We start from the raw sequence: 21,514 nt of genomic DNA on the forward strand, positions 1-21,514 counted from the left end.
GCAGATGGACGCCGCGCAAGACACCAAAACTGTAAGTACAAAAAAACTTTTTTCCACAGGAATTCAGGGCAACTTTAGGGGTGCGCGCTATACGCGGGAGCGCGATATACCCCAATAAATACGGTATTTACATATATTGCAATACATGTTTGAGCTGGCCAGCTGCATCAAAGTAATCCCTCTTTAGCCAGGAATACTCTGCTTTGCCACTGTAAATGCTACCCTGGACACAATGCCAACCTGGGGCAAACCGACACAAAATGGGGGAGAGCTGCACGGTTTAGATCTGGCCACTGACCTGCAAAACAATAGAAACAAGATATACCTGTACTCAGATCCCAAGAGCTTGTACAGCAGAGGGGGGAGGGAGGGCAGAACTGCTGTGTGTGAGAACACGGCGTCTCTCCTGTCAGAGCTCCGGGAGTGTAGTGATTGCTGTTCTCTCGCAGCTCCGTAAAAGTGGCAGATGCAAATATCAGAGATAAGTCCACGTGGTGACATGCACCTCATTGGACTCATTTTATGCCAGCAGATTTTAAAAGTGTCTGAATTCCTGGATTTCAGCTTTGAAAGAGGAATTGCAGTCTGCTCACATAATTTGTTATAAAAACATCTTTGCCATTCTGAAGCTTCCCTCCAACCACTTTGCATATTATTTTATATATACTGTGATTCTGTACTTGCCAAATATGCTGCAGAAATCTCCCTCCACTGAGTCTGGCTGCATCCATTTTAACTGTGGGCAGCTGAAGCTGCTGCCTGATCACTTCCTGGCATCACATAGACACACAGAAGACAGCTGTGACGGGAGGGCCCGTGGAACCCAGAATCCCTTGGAAAGGTTGGGAAACTCTTGTTTCAGCTCCCCATACACCTTTTATGTCTACGTCACCTTGTGCCATTCTGGCACAGGGTGACTAAGAAAATATATCTTGGTTTACTTAAAATGGGACAGTAATATTTATCCACAATACCTCCCAGGATATATGTAAAGACTATTCTTAGTTTGTTTGATTCTGAACTCAACATGTTAGTTGAGAGAGCTGATCACATTGGCCTCTGCACAATGTAGGAGATGGGCCGACTCCTGCTGGTGCTCCTGCTATTGTGTGAAGGTGTCCTGTGTTTATACTTATGATAATATATAATCTACTGTGTGAACAAGTCTGACCTATAGTGAAATCCTGATTTATCATAACAATGCAAGGAGGGCATGGAGTCACATCGGCTGCTTTAAGGGATTACCGTATTTATCGGCATATACCGCGCGCCATACTTTTTGGATGCTCAGCCTTGTCGGTGTCCGTCTGCTGTCGGCGTCCATCGGCGGCCTTGTCCGGCATCCATCTGCGGCCTTGCGCGGGGTCCGTCCAGCCTTGTTGGTGTCCGTCGCGTCCGTCTGCTGTCGCGTCCGTCTGCCGGTCCGTCCACCTTGTCGGTGTCCGTCGCGTCCGTCTGCCGGGGTTGCAGCGTTGAATTTGGCCCATCGGTCGAGCTGTGCAGAGCCGGATTTCCAGTGTGTTCGGCTCCTCTCGCGTGGCTGCGGGCGTGGCCGAGCCTAGCCGAGTGCGCAGTACACTCGGCTCGGTCTTTGTCGGAAGAGGATCGGCTGTCTCTGAGGGGGATCGGCGTATATCGCGCACCCACGATTTTCCCCTGATTTAGCTCATGTTAATTTATGTTTCTGGTTACAGGTGTATTGTTAGAGTAATATGAGCAAGAGGGGGGAACCTCCTTCTCTTTAACTGTATATAAAGCTTGTATTCTGGTTCTAATAAACAGTACATGTTCAGCAATCAAATGAGTATCGTCTTATTTTGTTCTGGACAGCGGTTGGAATATCTGATAAACCTATATTCAGGCTAGGAGGAAGTGGTATATGACGGAAGCACTCAAGCGGAGTGTGGGACGTTTCGTTACAGGCACACCTCCAGCTCTGCAGCTCTCATTGGCCCTCTTATGACTCACCAACCCTCCCTTTCTGGCAAACTCTGACAAGAGTGAGAGCTGTGCATGATGTAATAAGCCTAGGCTAATGACCAGGCAAGAAACAGGAAGTGGGCTGTATAAGGGATTTACTGGCAGAAAAACAAAGTTTTACTACTCAAAGCTAAAACAACAACAAGGGCAAAAGATTTAAAGCGGAGTTCCACCCAAAAATGGAACTTCCGCTTATCCCACTCCTCACCCCCTTAATTTTTTTTGGGGGGGGGTAGTGGGGGCTTCAGGAGAAGGGGACTTCCTGTCCCACTTCCTCCTTCCGCCGAGGGGCTGGAAAGGCGATTAGCTTAATCGCCTTTTCACAGCCCCTCCCTGTAGGCGAGTGCCTGTCCAATCAGACGGCGCCACGCCGCTCGCGCATGCGCAGTGCCGCTCACGCATGCGCAGTGGGTGCCCGGCCGTGAAGCCGAAAGCTGTCACGGCTGGGTGCCCACAGTGACAATGAAGACGCCGGCCGGGGAGGGGGGGAGAGGAGCGGAGCCCCGGCCGGCGCCTCGCTGGAACGCTGGAGCAGGTAAGTGTCTGTTTATTAAAAGCCAGCAGCTACACTTTTTGTAGCTGCTGACTTTTAATAAACATAAATATTGTCTGGAACTCCCCTTTAATAGATGGAAAGATGAAAAATGACTGAAGGTCCGCTTTAAGTTACCAGTATTCTGGGGGGGTGGAAACATACATTGATTATTGTGCAATTATTGTGACACTCTGATGATCTACTTACTGTATGTGTACTGTATGCTGCTTGACCATTCCGTCACATTCAGCGTGTATGTAGTGATAAGTCCTCGCCGCTTACACACAGGAACCTCCAACCACTGGATTAATAGTGTGTTTGGTAAAATCTTCTCTACGGTTATAGAATCTGGTCCACTTTCAGGTTCTGCTTGTAAAATAAATGGTGATGTAAAAGTAAACCTGTTATATAAAACTGTTATGTGCATAATATTCCATATGATATTGCTGAGTGCTATATAGAGGCGTATACGGAAACACAGGATATAAAATAATGGAGGAAAGGGAGCTATTAGAACAGTGAATGGAGGCGCAGGATAGGACAGAGCACAATATGGAGGCAGAGGAGAAAAACAGGCTCTATATTGAGTCATATTGGATAGTAAAATATACAGTATAGTAGCATAGGATGATAATGATAATGATACATGGAGGCATAATTTCAGAGCACTATATGGAGATCTAGTACATAACAGATCAGGATATGGAAAAACAGCATAGGGCAGACAAATATACACTATTAGCTAGATTTACAAAGACCGCCCTAACTTTGCGGCGGCGTAGTGTATCGTGTTTACAAAGTACTTGCCTGCTAAGTTACGGCGGCGTAGCGTAAATCGGGCGGGCGTAAGCGCGGCTAATTCAAATTCGGCTGAGGGGGCATGTTTTATGTTATTGGAGGGTGACCTGATGTGATTAACGTATTTTACGAACGGCGCATGCGCCGTCCGTGTACATATCCCAGTGTGCATTGCGGCAAAGTACGCCGCACAGTCGTATTGGTTTCAACGTGGACATAAATTACGTCCAGCCCTATTCATGGACGACTTACGCAAACGACGTAAAATTTTCAACTTTCGACGCGGGAACGACGGCCATACTTAACATTACTATTCCAGCTATTTGATGGAATAACTTTAGGCCTGAAAGTACGCTACGTAAACGGCGTATCTTTACTGCGTCGGGCAAGCGTACGTTCGTGAATCGGCGTATGTACTCATTTACATATTCTAGGCCGACCGCAATGGAAGCGCCACCTAGCGGTCAGCCTAAAAAGTACACTTTAGGATACGACGGTGTAAGACACTTACACCGCTCGTATCTGAGCCTAATTTAAGCGTATCTGGTTTCCAGAATACGCTTAAATTTGCGTCGGCGCAGATTCAGACTTAGGCTGGGGTATCTACTGATACGCCAGCCTAAGTCTTTCTGAATCCACCTATATATTACCGAAAGTATTGGGACGCCTGCTTTTACATGCACATTTTTGCACCTTTGTGGATATTATTATTATTCCAGGTACTTCTATAGCGCCGTCAATTTACACAGCACTTTACATATACATTGTACATTCACATCAGTCGCTACCCTTAAAGGGGAGTTCCAGCCTTTTTTTAGGTTTATTAAAAGTCAGCAGCTACAAAAAGTGTAGCTGCTGACTTTTAATAAACAGACACTTACCTGCTCCACGGTCCAGCGACGCAGCCGCCCGGAGCTCCCCTCCTCTTTCCCATTATCCGGCCGGCGCCTCCATTCATAGTGTGGGCACCCGGCCGTGACAGCTTTCGGCTTCACAGCCAGGCACTCACTGCGCTGCGCTCTATGAATGGACAGGCGATCTCCTGGGACCTGTCACATGTCCCTGGAGATCGCCTAAAGGGAGGGACTGCCTAAGGCAAGAAGAGAAGTCGCCGAGGCGGTCCCTGGGTGGAAGGAGGAAGTGGGAAAGGAAGTCCCACTCCTACTGAAGCCCCCACTCCCCCCCCAAAAAAAAATTACATGCCACATGTGGCATGTAAGGGGGTGAGGAGTGATTAAAGCGGAAGTTTCACTTTTGGGTGGAACTCCACTTTAAGGAGCTTATAATCTAAGATCCCTAACTCACATTCATACATACACTAGGGCCAATTTAGACAGGATCTGATTAACCTACCAGCATGTCTTTAGAGTGTGAGAGTAAACCAGGGTACCGGGAGGAACCCGACACAGGCACAGGGAGAACATGGAAACTCCAGGAAGATGGTATCGTGATTTGAACCAGTGACCCTTTTTGCTGCTAGGCTACCCACTACACCACTGTGCTGACATATATATATATTTTGGGCCAGATTCAGGTACATCGGCGCATCTTTGAGCCGGCGTAGCGCATCTCATATGCTCTACGCCGACGTAACATTGAGAGGAAAGCTGAGTACAGTATTCACAAAGCACTCGCTCCCATATTTATGCCAGCGTAGCGTAAATAGGCTGGCGTAAGCCTGCCTAATTCAAAGTAGGCAGGTAGTGGGCGTGTTGTATTAAAATGAGTCGTGACCCCATGTAAATGCATGGCCGTACGAACGGCGCATGCGCGCGCATGCTCAGAATCACGTTGCATATACTCCCTAAGATACGACGGCTCAATGCTTTCGAAGTGAACGTAACCTACGCCCAGCCCCATTCACGTACGACTTACGTAAACGACGTAAAATACGACGGCTGTTCGGACATTTCCGACGTCCATACCTTAACATGACTTACCCATGCTTTATGAGGGGTAAACTTACGCCATACGTACGCCTTACGTAAACGGCGTAGATTACTGCGACGGGCGTAAGTATGTACGTGAACCGGCGTATCTTGCTCTTTAAATATTCGACGCATAAATCAATGGAAGCGCCCCTAGCGGCCAGCGTAAATATGCACCCAAGATACGACGGCGTAGGAGACTTACGTCGGTCGTATTAAGCCAAAATTCAGGCGTATCTTGTTTCCTGAATATGGCTCATAGATACGACGGCGCATACTAGAACTTACGCGGCGTATCAACAGATACGTTGACGTAAGTTCTCTCTGAATCTGGCCCATAATCTTTTGCATTTTACAACTTGAAAAGTTGTCTGTATTTTTATCTTATTTGATGTTTCATATTGCACTGCAATGCATGAATCTATCTATGGTGATTAGAGTGGTGCAGGAGAGAGGGGGAGGCGCTCCTGCGCCCTTTATGGATGCACCACCACTGGGGATGCACTGGAACTTGCAAATCGGTATATCAAGATATAAGACATATGCTGTAACTACAATCAGTAATACAGAATAGAAAATCACAGGAATGATCTAAATCGTCTCTAGAAGTAATGTTAGGGAAATTGGTAAATAAAGCCCATAGGAATAAAAAGACAAAAAACTCACTGAACTCCACTATGCTGGGCAGACTAACCCCAGAGCTGTATACAGCGTACAGCAATATCCTCACACGTTGTTCCGCTGAGATTGTGTCTGAAAAGAAACAAGTGAAATAATCAAACACAATCATGTTGCTGCATAAGTGTGATTCACATAAATACTGTAAGTGCTGCACTCAAGGAATCTAATATAGTGACACAAAAAAAAAAATCATAAAGAGAATAAGTCCTCCTGAACATAAGTCCACAAAAATAAGTCGAACACCCAAAAAAGATGTGATACTACTACGGGTAGAGACAACAAATAATACATCACATTGGTATCTTCATGCATGTCAGGTGGTGGATCATGGTAAAGCTCCCAACGGTCCCTGATTTCGAGGGACTGCCCCTCATTCGGAAGGAAGTCCCTCTGTCCTCCTCATTTGTCGATACCTCCCAACTTTTTAAGACGGGAATGAGGGACACCTATCAGCAAAAGTATGCTTACCTGTAGGATAAATCCCAGCGGACAGATCCGGTCGTGTGTACGGGGGCCTAAGGGTTTACAACCATTTTAAAGGGGAGTTCCACCCACAATTTCACGTTTTAAATATAAATACCCCTGTAATACACAAGCTTAATGTAGTCTAGTAAAGTTAGTCTGTAAACTAAGGTCCGTTTTGTTAGGTTGTTAGAGCATTTAGTTAGTTTATAATCTAGAAATAGACCGTGGCCATCTTAAGTGTGGGCATCATGAAGCCAGACTGTATGACTTCCTGGATTTCAGCCTTGCAGATCTCGCACATGCTCAGTGCTGCACAAGCGATGTAATAGGTTTCAGTCAGGTTTCCATAGCAACGGGAGTGTCAGAGGAAGTTGCCGCCCCGTCTCTATGCAAATGGGCTATTTGCAAGGACTACTAGGATACATGATGCCTATCCCAGAAACCCTTGCGAATAGCCTTGTGACTTAATAGCCTAGGCTAATAAGGAGGAGGAAGTAATGAAGGACTACAAAATAAAGGTATTTACAAGCAACAAAATAAATAAAAATTGTCCATTCTGAACACTTTGAGATTAGGCCATGCAGCACAGACAAACATAAAAAAATGGGTGGAACTCCACTTTAACTGCTGGGAAAAAAAGTGTCTGCATTCGATCTCCCCACTAGGTGGCACAACAGCCAACCAAATGTGCCAAGGCAAGGCAGAGAAATAACGAATACTAATGATACAGAGGAAATACAAATGAAACAAATAATTACCATTTAACAAAAGATGTGTTCTGTCCTTCGAGAGTTTCTGCCATGACACGTTTCTGTGTTTCCCATCACAATTGTCAGGATTCCACTGGAGAACATACCAGAGCAGTGAGTGCCCTCTGCTGGGCGGACTCTGCCACTGAACATGGATTGGCCAAGTTGTAGCAGTTAGATTGCCCGGTCGAGGTAAATCTAATATAGCGGAATCGGTAAAAGCATGTTAATAATAATAATTGTAATAAGGAAAATAATCATAACAACATCTATAAAGTATACAAATCAAGAAGAGAGCAACAGCATACCAAGAAATTCCCTGCAGTAAAAGCTTTAAAACCACACATGAAACTTGCTTGGGACCTCCTTTTGTGTTTCACCAAAAAATGGGCCTAATCATGGAGATCTCATAGAGCAGTGGCGGTGCGTCCATAGTGGGCGCAGGAGCGCCGCCCCCTCTCTCCTGCACTGTCATTCAACAATACATAGATTCATGCATGAATCTATGTATTGTCGCCACTGCCGCCCACTATTCAGGTGTCCGGCCCCCCGTTGAGCACCGGCCTGCTGAATAACAGCGGTGGGTGTGTTTTGGAAGTGTCTATCAGAGCCAGCGGCTCTCAAAGGCTTCCCGATTACAGCCTGTGGGCTCTAATCAACTTCCAAATGGTTAACCAGAGGATGCACAGGGTGTGCGTTCCCTGTTTAACACTGACACGTGTCTCAGCCAATCAGGTTCACCGGATCTGGTTACCGGTCACCTGATTGGCTGAAGCGACATCGAGGGTGGGAGAAGACGTCAAGGGATCGTGGGGGAGGATGGCTGACCTGAGAAAGGTAAGTGTCTGGTGGGGGGTCAATCTGGCAGCATTTTGGGGCAATATGGCGGCATTTTACGGGGCAAACAGGCAGCATTTTACGGGGGAAAACTGGCGGCAATTAATGGGCAGAGTGGCGAAAATTGATGGCACAGTGACTGCGTTTGATGGCACACTGGCGACAATTGATGGCACACTGGTGACAATTGATGGCACAGGGGCTGCATTTGATGGCACAGTGGCGACAATTGATGGCACAGTGGCTGCGTTTGATGGGCACAGTGGCTGCATTTGATAGCACAGTGGCGACAATTAATGGCACAGTGGCTGCGTTTGATGGCACAGTGGCGTCAATTGATGGCACAGTGGCGACAATTGATGTCACAGTGGCTGCGTTTGATATCACAGCGGCAACAATTGATGGGCACAGTGAGGCTGCAATTTGAGCACCAGTCGCCACTGTCATAGTCAGGAAATGCAGCAGAGCACAAGGGCCCAGATGGGACTGTTATTGTCAGAGAGATAGCAGACCCTCTGCTTCACCAGAGGCATAGAGCAAAGGTCACCCAGTGTCCACAGAGCAGTGGTTGTGAACCTATGAGCTGAAACGGGGCCTCAAATGTGGCCCCTGACATCACCAAAGGACCACACATAATGCTAGAGACTGTCAGAGAGTACAGCCCCAATAGAGCAGGGATGTCAATCTAAATTTCATCCTTGGCCCCATCAACATTATGGTTGTCCTCAAAGGGCCGGTGGCATCTGTAAGACTAGATATATGTACTGTATCTACTCTTTATCATATTAAATAATTGCTTCTGCATTCGATTATTACTGATTTTAGTAATAACTTTAGTAATAACTACGGGTGATTTCTGTCCCCTTGCATTCAATCTGCGGACAGAAACATTTGGTTATCTCTACGTATTTCTAACAATTTATGTATTAAAACCGCATTAACCTCGCTTATTTTTTAACGTGTGTGTATTTTTAATGTGTACAATAAAGTTGATGTTATTTTTTACATATTTAGTTATTCTTGCCCTTTAAAGTCCCACTAAGAGGGTTTACTACTTGAGTGTTCTTTGATACTAGGGATGTGGGCATTCCATTCCCCCTTAGCAACAGTTTGACCTTAACGGTAGCTATCATCTGTAACTACCAATTGCCCTGCCCTCATGTAATGGAGATGGAAATGTCTGTTATATCAGGAGAGCAGCCTAGGGTGACAACCATGGCTCTCTGCACAGATACAGAGGAGGAGTGATGTACCCAATGGCCGGATCTAGCCTGTCTGATGTAGTGGTGCCGAAACAAATGTCAGGGGGGCAGAGGATGGGAGGTCAGCAGGGCAGTGTACAGGGGGACAGCTGGGCAGAGGATGGGAGGTCAGCAGGGCAGTGTACAGGAGGAGGATAGGGTTAGCAGTTAGTAGGGCAGTGTACAGGGACTGTTAGTTTGTAGGACCGTGTACAGTGGGTCAGCAGGGCAGAGAACCGGGGTCAGCAGGGTGGAGGATGGGGGTTCAGCAGGGGAGTCTACAGGAATCGGTAAGGCAGTGTACTGGGGACCAGTAGGGCAGAGGACATGGGTCAGCAGGGCAGAGAACCGGGGTCAGCAGGGTGGAGGATGGGGGTTCAGCAGGGGAGTCTACAGGAATCGGTAAGGCAGTGTACTGGGGACTAGTAGGGCAGAGGACATGGGTCAGCAGGGCGGAGGACAGGGGTCAGTAGAGCTGAGGATAGGGGTTAGCGCGGCAGTGTACAGGGGTCAACTGAGCCAAGGACAGGAGTCAGCAGGGCAGAGGACAGGGGTCACCGCTGCCTGGAGAGAGGACAGGGTTCACCGCTGGTTGCAGAGAAGACAGCTGTCACCACTACTAGGAGAGAGGACAGGGGTCACCGCTGGTTGGAGAGAAGACAGGAGTCTCCAGTGCCAGGAGAGAGGACAGGGGTCCACCGCTGGTTGGAGAGAAGACAGGAGTCACCACTGCTAGGAGAGAGGACAGTCACCGCTGGTTGGAGAGAAGACAGGGGTCACCACTGCTAGGAGAGAGGACAGAGGTCACCGCTGGTTGAAGAGAAGACAGGGGTCACCACTGCTAGGAGAGAGGACAGGGGTCACCGCAATTCAAAGTGCACTTTCAGTGCAATTCAAAGTGCACTTTGCACTTGTAGTTTGCACTTGTAGTGCAAAGCGGATTTGCCTTTTGTAAATAACCCCCATTGTGTAACTAAAAGGCAGGCTTGATCCACCTGCTGGCTTGTATACAATTTTTGATAAATTTTTAGACATTTTGCCAAGGCACCCCTGAAGAAACCTCAAATCACCCTGGTTGAAAAAGGTTGATGTAGCCACCTGTGATCACCAGGTGAAAATAAAGCGAAAGAAGCTTGAAAAGAGAAAAACGAATCCAACGAACACATCAAAGACAATATATAACATTTTTGGCGTTGGGTTTAGATACAATCTAATATTCCTTAATAAATGAAAATCCTTCTTACCAGATTCCTCCTGGGTGTATACATTACTGTTGGGGGAGGTCCCATAGGAATTGAAGGCAGAGACAAATAACATCTTGACCCCTTTTGGGACCAGCGTGACACACTCTTCCTCCGACACCGTACAAGTCCTGAGAGTAGTTCTATTTTCTATATCCAAATAAAATACTTCATATCCCAAGATTGTTCTTTGTGGAATTTCATCGTTATCTTTCTGTAATAGCATAGAATTAAATCAGTGATAACAGACAGCAATAAGAGAAAATTCATTTACACAGCAATGGAAGAAAATATGTATAAAGATGTAAGATCTGCACACAGGCCTTTCAGGCTATAAAAGTTTTTTCTTTATCATACATCATGGGACACAGAGCAGCCATAGTAATAACTATGTGGGTTATACTCAACCTATAGGTGAATGGACACTGGTGCACTCAAAATACAGGAAGTCCCTCTCTATATAACCCCTCCCATACAGGAAGTACCTCAGTTTTTGGCCAGTGTCTAAGGTGTTGGTCATGGTTATTGAAGTGCTAAAAAAGAGCTCATCTTTGGCAGGATCAAGGGGTTATGCAATCGGAGCCATTCAAAGTGCCAAAAAAGGACAAAATGGATGGTACCCGGGCCATGAGGAAGAAGAGCGAGGTTTCTGCCCGTAATGCTTCTCTTTTGAGGGTTGGACCCTGGGATCCAGTGCCCTGGTCACATAACTAAACCAAAGGTTGCTCTGGCAGGGTGCTGTACAGGTCCAAGGGAGTGGACCCCATATATAAGGGGGACCCGGACCTAGAAGGTCTGTCATGACACGTGGTGGATGAAGATTGGGTCTGTCTGTGATTTCCAGCAGTATCCTGCGGCGGGAATGGTAAGTTGAGAAGATCCTAAGGAACACATAATAATTCACTTATGGACTTTTTTGAGTAGACGATGTCTTGCCTGTGTTTTACCTGTGTAACATACCTGGGGCTAGATTCATCATTGATTTACGCCGGCGTATCTATAGATACGCCGCGTAAATTCAAAGCTGCGCCGGCGTATCTTCTTTCTGTATTCAGAAAGCAAGATACGCCGACATTAGCCTAAGATCCGACTGGCGTAAGTCTCTTACACCGTCGTATCTTAGGGTGCATATTTACGCTGGCCGCTAGGTGGCGCTTCCGTCATAGAATATGCAAATGACCTAGATACGCCGATTCATACGCCCGGTGCTATTTTTTTACGTCGTTTACATTAGGCTTTTTCGGCGTAAGGTTGCTCCTGCTATTATGAGGCGTACGCAATGTTAAGTATAGACGTTGTTCCCGCGTCGAATTTTTAATTTTTTACGTTGTTTGCGTAAGTCGTTCGCGAATAGGGCTGGACATAATTTACGTTCACGTCGAAACCAATGACGTCCTTGCGGCGTACCTTGGAGCAATGCACACTGGGAAATTCCACGGACGGCGCATGCGCCGTTCGGGAAAAACGTCAATCACGTCGGGTCACCACCCATTTACATAAAACACGCCCCCCTCATACTCATTTGAATTAGGCGCGCTTACGCCGGCCCCATTTACGCTACGCCGCCGCAACTTACGGAGCAAGTGCTTTGTGAATACTGCACTTGCCTGTGTAAGTTGCGGCGGCGTAGCGTAAATAACATACGCTACGCCCGCACAAACTTACGGCGGGCTACTTGAATCTAGCCCAAGGTGTCTAACATTTCAATGCTTCCCCAGTATTGTGCTCAGTGTCAGCAAACGCTTTTGTGGAACAGCATTGCTCCTTACTCCCCTCTGTCTTGGCTAGAGGTTTTGGGGGCCCATCCGCCTCCTGCAGCAGTCAGGCATCCCCCTGGTGAGTACCCCTCCCCGAGCCGTCCCCTCCACGTGGGAATCAGCTCCTTTAGAAAAAAAAGAGGGGGGGGGGGCGTTCCTGCAATACGGGTGGCATGGCTTAGGTGCGGCCAGCGTACACGTGGAAACGGCATACATGGCGCAGGCGCAAGACTTACTGGCTTTAAAAGCTTTTTACTCCCTGATCTGGGGGCATGCTTTAAAACAATAACATTTTATTTAAGTATAAGGCTGGTCCTCACCATTATGAAGATAGACACTTCCTGGGTCCCATTGGGATACTCTGACCTAAGGATCCGCCATACGTTAGGAGTGCCTTCAGGAGCTGCACAGAAAAAAAGAATAATCAATCAATCTCAGTGCAACATTATACAGTATGATTAATGGCATAAATATATGCTTGATTATATATAGACTGATTGGAAGGGTAGCTTCTGTAGCAGGTACCTCTCCAGGCTGATGACATCTATGAGGGGGAGAGGTGTCACCATTACACAGAGCTCCATGTCACACAGAGCTCCAAGTCACTGGGCTCAAGATCAAGGGGCTCCCCACCAAACTGCGAGCAAAAAAGCATGCCTTGATTGAATATACCTGAAGAAGTGAGTGTTGGGCAAATTATACTTTAGTTTTAATTCATCAAAGGACAATAACGCACCATTCGATACAATATGGAGTACTAGCTTAATTCCATATTTAGTCCACACAACCGGGTCCGGGTAGCCAAAGAAGTGTGGTAAATTGGGGTTCCTCCACAGCGGGATATTGGGTGACAGTCTGGTGGAGCCAGGCGACCGTAATCCCTGAGCCACACCCCAAGCCCTCATTACAGAGCGCATGGAGGATGTCAGCAGGTAGGGAGCCCTCGGACCCCGATAAACTAGGTGAGACAATGCCTCATAAGAGCCCACACAGGCGGCTTCCAGTGAGAAAGATGCGTCATCCGGAGGAGCAGTCAACCAGCGGTGGGCCACCGTCAACTGTCCAGCCAAAAAATATTTAGGTAAGTTAAGAATGGCGAGGCCCCCCTCCCCGTGGCTGCTGTAGTATCGCCAATTTAAGGCGGGGGACACCTCCCTGCTACAAAAAGGAGGAAATCATGGAGTCTATGGATTTGAAAAGGGGCTTGGGAATCCACACCGGAGAGTTTCTAAGGCTATACAATAATAGTGGCAAAATTTTAATTTTAATCAAATTGATCTTCCGTATGAGGGACAAGGGAAGGTTTTTCCAAGCCTGGAACTTCTTAGATATTTTAACTAGCAACAGGGAAATATTAAGGCTAATGAAGTTCGTCAGGTAAATTTGGGTTGAATCTGGGTCAGGGTTGAGTGACTCAGGGAGGCTGGATGACTCAGCAAGCAGCACCTCTGGTACCTCCCCCCACTTTCTGTAACCTTGTTGAAGTTTCCAGAAGAATGGGAGGGAGGTTAGGAGGAGCTGCTTGGAGTATTGACAAGGGTCTCAGCCAGGGGCGGACTGACCATAGGGCAGTTCGGGCACGGACCGAGGGCCCGTGACCAGTAGGGGGCCCCATGACAGCTGAGCTTCCCCTTCGATCTACCCATCAATTACAACTAGCTGACAGGTAGATCGGGTCCCGAATCACTGCGTCCTGCTAAGACTGCTGTGCTGCCTTTGCAATGTATATTACATGCTTGGCACTCTGCAGTGTCTGTTTCTTTAAGACCCTCCATTTTCTTGATGCCTAGAGGCGGGTCTTCTCTGTATGTCTAAGGCTTGCTGGGACATTTCCTGTTTCATTCCAGCTCTAGCTACTGTAGTGACCAGATCCACAAGACATCTTAAAGCTATCACAATTTGCAAACCTGACGAACACCAAAGCCTGTGAGTAAAGGGGTTTTGCTAGTTCAGCTTGTGTAGAGGGATGCTAGACATTGCAGATAGATAATGTGTGTTTCAGTGTAGTAGGCAAAGCACATGTTAGGCCTATCTTTTGTATTAGCTATGTATAATGTATGTTGCTTAAATAACCATGCTTACATTTGTTTTCTATGTTTGTTTCACAGTTTTACCACTATCACATCACATCTCATCCCATATCATCATACTATTGTACACATTCCTGTTCATTATATCTCAGTAAAGATTGCATCAGTTCAACAACCAGCGCGTCTTTCATTGGGACTTGGTTTATACTTGATGTTAAGCTGTGTACCTAAAGCAACACACAGCCGAGGCATTACAGTAAAAAGGCTTTAAATCGTTGTCAGAAGCAGCTAAACAGCTTTGAATCGTCTTTCCGCAGTAAAAGAACTATTAACTCCTTTCAGCCACGTGGAGTGAAGCTAAAGTGAAACTAATTTCTCTCACTCACTACAACACTGATACTGCCTGTGTCCAGTCATCATCATTATCCACTCTGCCAGCTAAATCAAGATGCAGAACACAGAGAACAACACTCTGACAGTTAACCCTCAATGCTCCTATAAGGAGGATGACACACACAGCTTGCCAAGAATCAAGTCTAGATGCACAACATTGTCTAGAGCATCTAGTCAAACAAATCTGACTTCAGCTAGCGCAGATTCAGCAAGATCTAAGCGTACTAGTTCTAGACATTCAAGCATCACCAGTCTGTCATCGGCTAGCGACAAAGCGACTAAGGCAAGAGCAAAAGCAGAGGCAGCTTGCGCCATGGCTTCTTATGCGGAGCAAGAAGCTGAATTGATGAGAGAAAAAGCAAAAAGTGAATCCGAAGAACTCAAAAAGAAAGCAGAAGTGGAAGCATCTTTACACTTACTCAAACAGCAGAAAAACGCTGCAGCAGCCTTAGCCGAGGCAGAAGTTTTCACAAGGGCTGCCGAAGCTCAGTACGATGGCATAGAAAACCAGACGTCATCCCATAGCGCAATCCAGCGCACCCGTGAGTACGTACAGTCACAAGCAACCATGTACACCGACCAGCAGTCCAATAACGCACCTAGGTCTTCATTGACTCCACTAGCAATAAGCAACTTTGATACTACGCAACATTGCAAGGCTGAATCAGGATCCCAGAGTGGGAAGTCAAGTGGTCGCATGCTCGGAGACCAATCTGCCAACCCTCCAAGAGTGCAAACGGATGCTCGCGTACTCCCTCCTCAAGCAAATACAAGTCTGGATTATAGCAGAAAGACTTACAACAGACGAGAACAACCACCTAAACAAAGTGGATTCAGTCAAGCGCCTCATCAGCCTTACCAGCCGCAGCCATACCCTGAGTTTACACCCGAGAAGTATTCGCCAGACGCAACAAGTGCTATAGAAGTGGCAAAATTCCTGATGCACCGTGAGATAGTAGGCGCTGGTCTCATGAAATTCGATGACCGTCCAGAAAACTACTGGGCCTGGAAGTCATCTTTCCTGAGTGGTACCCAAGACTTAAATCTGACAGAGAAAGAAAAGTTTGACCAGCTCGTCAGATGGCTAGGACCAGAGTCCACTGAGCAAGCCCAAAGGATCAGATCAGTACATGTTCATGACGCAGCAGCAGGACTTGCAATGGTGTGGCGGAGACTAGAACAATGCTATGGATCACCTGAAGTGATCGAGGATGCTCTGCTGAAAAGGATAGAAAACTATCCAAGAATAACAAGTAAGGATTACCAAAAGCTGAGAGGTTTGGGAGACCTACTCTTAGAAATAGAAGCCGCTAAGTCTAGTGGATATCTGCCAGGTCTCTCATATCTGGATACAGCACGTGGAGTGGAGCCCATAATCGAGAAACTTCCTTACAACTTGCAAGAAAGGTGGGTAGCTCAAGCTTCAAGATACAAGAAAGATCATCGAGTTGCATTTCCACCGTTCGCCTTCTTCGCTGAATTCATAGAAGACCAAGCTGAAATACGCAATGACCCAAGCTTTGCTTTCCTGAACAAGAGAACGGCAAGCTTCCCAAAGGTAGAGCAGAAACCTCCAGGGCTTTACAAAGAACGCAGAGCAACAGTTTCTGTAAGGAAGACAGAAGTTCCGCCTGAATCTGCAGCCAATCAGGAAGACAACACAAGGAAGAAAGTTGAGGAGCCAGACAAAATATGTCCTATCCACAACAAGCCTCATCCACTAAGAAAATGTCGCAGTTTCAGAAGCAAGACATTAGAAGAGCGCAAAGCTTATCTTAAAGACAATCGCATTTGTTTCAGATGCTGCGCTTCAATTCAGCATCTTGCAAAAGACTGTACAAAAACAATACAATGCGCAGAGTGTAACAGTGACAAACACTTGTCAACACTGCACCCGGGACCACCACCATGGAAACAAGAAGTTCCGGCAACTCAAGAAGACCATGGTGGGGAGCAAGGCGAGAGTACAATGCCAGCAGTAACCTCAAAGTGCACTGAGATCTGTACAGAGCAGGGCCGCTCAAGATCATGCTCCAAGATATGCTTAGTCAAGGTGTATCCAGCAGGTTTCAGAGAGAAGGCAATCAAAATGTACACAGTCTTGGATGAACAGAGTAACAGATCTCTGGCAAAAACAGAATTCTTTGACCTCTTCGGTGACAAAGGAAGTCCAACTCCATACACCTTGAAGACTTGTTCTGGAGTTGTAGAGACAATAGGGAGAAGAGCAAATAACTACATCATCGAGTCATTAGATGGAAAGACAAAGGTGACTCTTCCTACCCTCATAGAATGTGATGAGATACCAGACGACAGGTCAGAGATTCCCACACCTGAAGTTGCTCGTCATCACCCACATCTGGTGCGAATAGCAGACCAAATACCAGCACTAGATCCAGATGCTGCAATCACCCTTCTACTCGGGAGAGATATTCTCAGCGTGCACAAAGTCAGAGAACAGTACAATGGGCCACACAATGCACCATTTGCACAACGCCTTGATCTCGGATGGGTCATCGTTGGAGAAGTATGTCTAGACGGACTGCACAAACCAGCAAAGGTAAATGTCTACAGAACACATCTGTTGCAGAATGGTCGTACATCTTGTCTTTGCCCATGTACCAACAGTCTACACATTAAAGAGAGATTAGATAACCCAAAACATCATCGAAGTATACAGAGGTGCATGGAAGACTTAGCCTCAACTGGAAATGCAGATGAACTGGGTTGTAAGGTGTTTGAAAGAACACGAGACGACGACAAGCCAGCACCCTCGGTGGAAGATACCCTCTTCCTTGAGATCATGGACAGAGAAGTCTACAGAGACAAGTCAGGCAGCTGGGTAGCCCCTCTACCCTTCCGGTCACCACGCCATCGCCTTCCTGACAACAGGGTACAAGCAGAGAAACGCTTCAGTTTGTTGCAGCGCACTCTACAAAGAAAGCCAAATATGAATAAACACTTCCAAGCCTTCATGCAAAAGATTTTTGACAACAAGCAGGCAGAAAGGGCACCACCACTACAAGAGAACCAAGAACACTGGTACTTACCAATATTTGGGGTGTATCATCCTCAGAAACCAGGTCAGATACGTGTAGTATTTGACTCTAGTGCGAAGCACGAAGGCATCTCATTAAATGACGTCCTTCTCAGCGGACCTGACCTGAACAACACACTCCTTGGAGTACTCATCAGGTTCAGAAAAGAACTCGTAGCAGTAACAGCAGATGTACAACAGATGTTCTACTGTTTCTTCGTTCGAGAAGATCACAGAGACTACTTAAGGTTCCTGTGGTATGCAGACAACGACTTTAACAAAGACATCACAGCGTACAGGATGAAGGTACATGTGTTTGGAAATAGCCCTTCCCCAGCTGTAGCTATCTACAATCTGAAACGAGCAGCTCAGCAAGGTGAAAGACATGGTCAAGAAGCCAAACAGTTCGTCATGAAGAACTTCTACGTGGACGATGGACTTGCTTCTTTCTCCAGCAACGAAGAAGCTATTAACGTCCTGAAAAGTACAAAAGAAATGTTGGCAGAATCCAACATAAGATTAAACAAGGTAGCTTCCAACAGCTACAGAGTCATGGAAGCATTTCCAATGGAAGACCGTGCTAAAGACCTCAAAGACTTAGATCTAGGAACAGAATCACCACCCTTGCAAAGAAGTCTTGGGCTTAGTTGGGACCTAAAGACTGACAGTTTCACCTTCAGGGTCTCCAGAGAAGAGAAACCATTCACAAAAAGAGGCGTCCTATCTACAGTCAACAGTCTTTATGACCCCCTGGGATTCGTAGCACCCATCATCATGCAAGGCAAAGCTCTTTTGAGACAGATCACTACTGAGCAAGAACAAATTGACTGGGACGTACTTCTTCCTGAAGAGAAGCAAATGCAGTGGAAGTTGTGGAAAGACTCATTGTTAGAGCTTGAACAACTCAACATTCCAAGACCGTACGTATTTGTTTCCTTGTCTGCTACAAAGAGGAGAGAATTATGCGTATTCTCTGACGCTTCCACTATGGCTATTGCAGCTGTAACTTACCTTAGGGTAATAGACACTGAGGGACAAAGCCATGTTGGGTTCATCATGGGAAAATCTAAACTAGCTCCCAGACCTGCTCACACTGTCCCACGTCTAGAACTTTGTGCTGCTGTCTTAGCGGTAGAGATGGCAGACATGATTACGACTGAACTGGACATTGAGATCCATGCAGTGAACTTTTATACAGACAGCAAGATTGTGTTAGGATATATTCACAACGCTTCAAAAAGATTTTACACATACGTGACCAACAGAGTGACACGTATCAGAAAGTCTACAAGTCCAGATCAGTGGCATCACATCAGCACAGACAAGAACCCAGCTGATCATGGGACAAGATTGGTGTCAGCCGCTGTACTCAAGCAAACTAACTGGTTCGTAGGTCCATCGTTTCTTGGTAAGCCAGAAACCAAAGAGACTACTCAGGTAGAGACCTTTCAGATCATAGAACCAGATCAAGACAAAGAGGTAAGACCTCAAGTTGCAGTTTGTAAGACTTTAGTTACCAGAGACAGTCTGGGCGCCCATAGATTTGAAAGGTTTTCCAGTTGGAAGTCTTTAACCCGTGCAATCGGAAAACTTATCTGTCTAGCTAGATACTCCTGCAGAGCTACTAATACTGATCAGCGTAGCAACGACCATCTTGAACAAGCTAAGGTCGCGATCATCAAATGCATCCAGCAGGAAGTCTTTAAAGAAGAAATTCAAAGCCTTCTGAAAAAGGAAGAGATTTCTCGACTCAGTTCGCTCAAGAAGTTGAACCCTATCCTCGACGAAAACGGAGTACTAAGAATTGGAGGTCGTTTGTTGGCAGCGGATATGACTATCCAAGAGAGACATCCCTTCATCATACCTAAGAATCATCACATCGCTCTTCTTCTGGTAAGACACTATCATGAGCAAGTTGCACATCAAGGACGACACTTCACTGAAGGAGCAGTACGGTCAGCAGGATTGTGGATCATAGGAGGTAAGAGACTAGTCTCCAGCGTGATCAGCAAATGCGTTACCTGTAAGAAGATTAGAGGGAAACTTGAGGTTCAGAAGATGTCAAACTTACCTGCAGACAGACTTGCTTCAGATCCTCCGTTCACTCACGTAGGTCTAGACGTTTTTGGACCATGGAACATCTCTTCTCGCAAGACCAGAGGAGGCAGTGCCGAAAGTAAACGTTGGGCTGTTCTGTTCTCTTGCCTGAGTACTAGAGCAGTTCATATTGAAGTGATTGAATCTTTATCCACTTCAAGTTTCATCAATGCCTTGAGAAGATTCTTCTCTATCAGAGGACCAGCGAAATTGATTCGTTCAGACCGTGGCACAAACTTTATTGGGGCCTGCAAGGAGTTGAAGATCATCTCTACAGACTCTGAAACAGGTTCCTATCTTCAAGATCAAGGATGCACTTGGACTTTTAATCCTCCACACGCATCGCATATGGGAGGAGCCTGGGAGAGGATGATTGGAGTAGCTCGTCGTATTCTGGATGCCATGCTCCTGAAGGTTGGGTCTACTCGCCTCACTCATGAAGCTTTGACTACACTAATGGCTGAAGTCGTGGCCATTATGAACGCCAGACCTTTGGTTCCAGTGTCTACAGATCCGGAGATGCCGTCAGTCTTGACACCCGCAATGCTGCTGACCCAGAAGATGGAACCAGTGACAGCTCCCTCAGGAGACTTTGACCTCAAGGACTTGTACACCAAGCAATGGAGACAAGTTCAAAGTCTTGCGGACATTTTCTGGAAGAGGTGGAGACAGGAATACCTGGTGACACTCCAGCCACGCAAGAAATGGCAAGATGACAAACCCAACTTACAAGTTGGAGACATTGTCTTATTAAAAGACACTCAGGCCCACAGGAACGAATGGCCTATTGGACTCATTGTGGGGACTGATCCTAGTAGTGATGCTAGAGTTAGAAAGGTTGAAGTTAGAATTGTTAGACAGGGCATTCCCAAGGTGTATGCTAGGCCAATTTCCGAAGTAGTTTTACTTCTATCCAAAGGTTAGTGGCATAACAGAAGGTATGCCAGGTGGGGAGTGTGCTGCCTTTGCAATGTATATTACATGCTTGGCACTCTGCAGTGTCTGTTTCTTTAAGACCCTCCATTTTCTTGATGCCTAGAGGCGGGTCTTCTCTGTATGTCTAAGGCTTGCTGGGACATTTCCTGTTTCATTCCAGCTCTAGCTACTGTAGTGACCAGATCCACAAGACATCTTAAAGCTATCACAATTTGCAAACCTGACGAACACCAAAGCCTGTGAGTAAAGGGGTTTTGCTAGTTCAGCTTGTGTAGAGGGATGCTAGACATTGCAGATAGATAATGTGTGTTTCAGTGTAGTAGGCAAAGCACATGTTAGGCCTATCTTTTGTATTAGCTATGTATAATGTATGTTGCTTAAATAGCCATGCTTACATTTGTTTTCTATGTTTGTTTCACAGTTTTACCACTATCACATCACATCTCATCCCATATCATCATACTATTGTACACATTCCTGTTCATTATATCTCAGTAAAGATTGCATCAGTTCAACAACCAGCGCGTCTTTCATTGGGACTTGGTTTATACTTGATGTTAAGCTGTGTACCTAAAGCAACACACAGCCGAGGCATTACAACTGCAGTGTAAACAGACCTCTTGTGATTCGCTCCTCCGGCCGGCCCCTCCTCCCCTTCTGTCCACCCAGGTGCTTCTATTTGTCATCACCTCGGACGGGCGAGAAGAGAGGGGGGGACGGCGGGGAGGAGCGCATCACGAGAGGTATGTTTACAGCCGCTTCCCGCGCTACTCTGCATCTCGGAAGGAAGGCTGTCCTGCTGTGTCCCT

General features: G+C 46.5%; 1 protein-coding gene across 1 annotated transcript in view; it reads right to left on the reverse strand.

Moving 5' to 3' along the window:
* Positions 1-21,514, reverse strand: part of LOC120946048 (interleukin-12 receptor subunit beta-2-like) — a 99,443-nt gene that overhangs the window by 32,344 nt on the left and 45,585 nt on the right. Inside the window, exons 8-12 of the mRNA XM_040360746.1 lie at positions 12,533-12,615; positions 10,459-10,669; positions 7,146-7,334; positions 5,908-5,994; positions 2,723-2,881 (exon numbers count right to left, since the gene is read on the reverse strand). Coding sequence (XP_040216680.1) covers positions 2,723-2,881; positions 5,908-5,994; positions 7,146-7,334; positions 10,459-10,669; positions 12,533-12,615 — 729 coding nt within the window. The remainder of the gene's footprint in view (positions 1-2,722; positions 2,882-5,907; positions 5,995-7,145; positions 7,335-10,458; positions 10,670-12,532; positions 12,616-21,514) is intronic.

This window comes from Rana temporaria, chromosome 7 (genome assembly GCF_905171775.1).
Source record: "Rana temporaria chromosome 7, aRanTem1.1, whole genome shotgun sequence".
NCBI classification, from domain to species: Eukaryota; Metazoa; Chordata; class Amphibia; order Anura; family Ranidae; genus Rana; species Rana temporaria.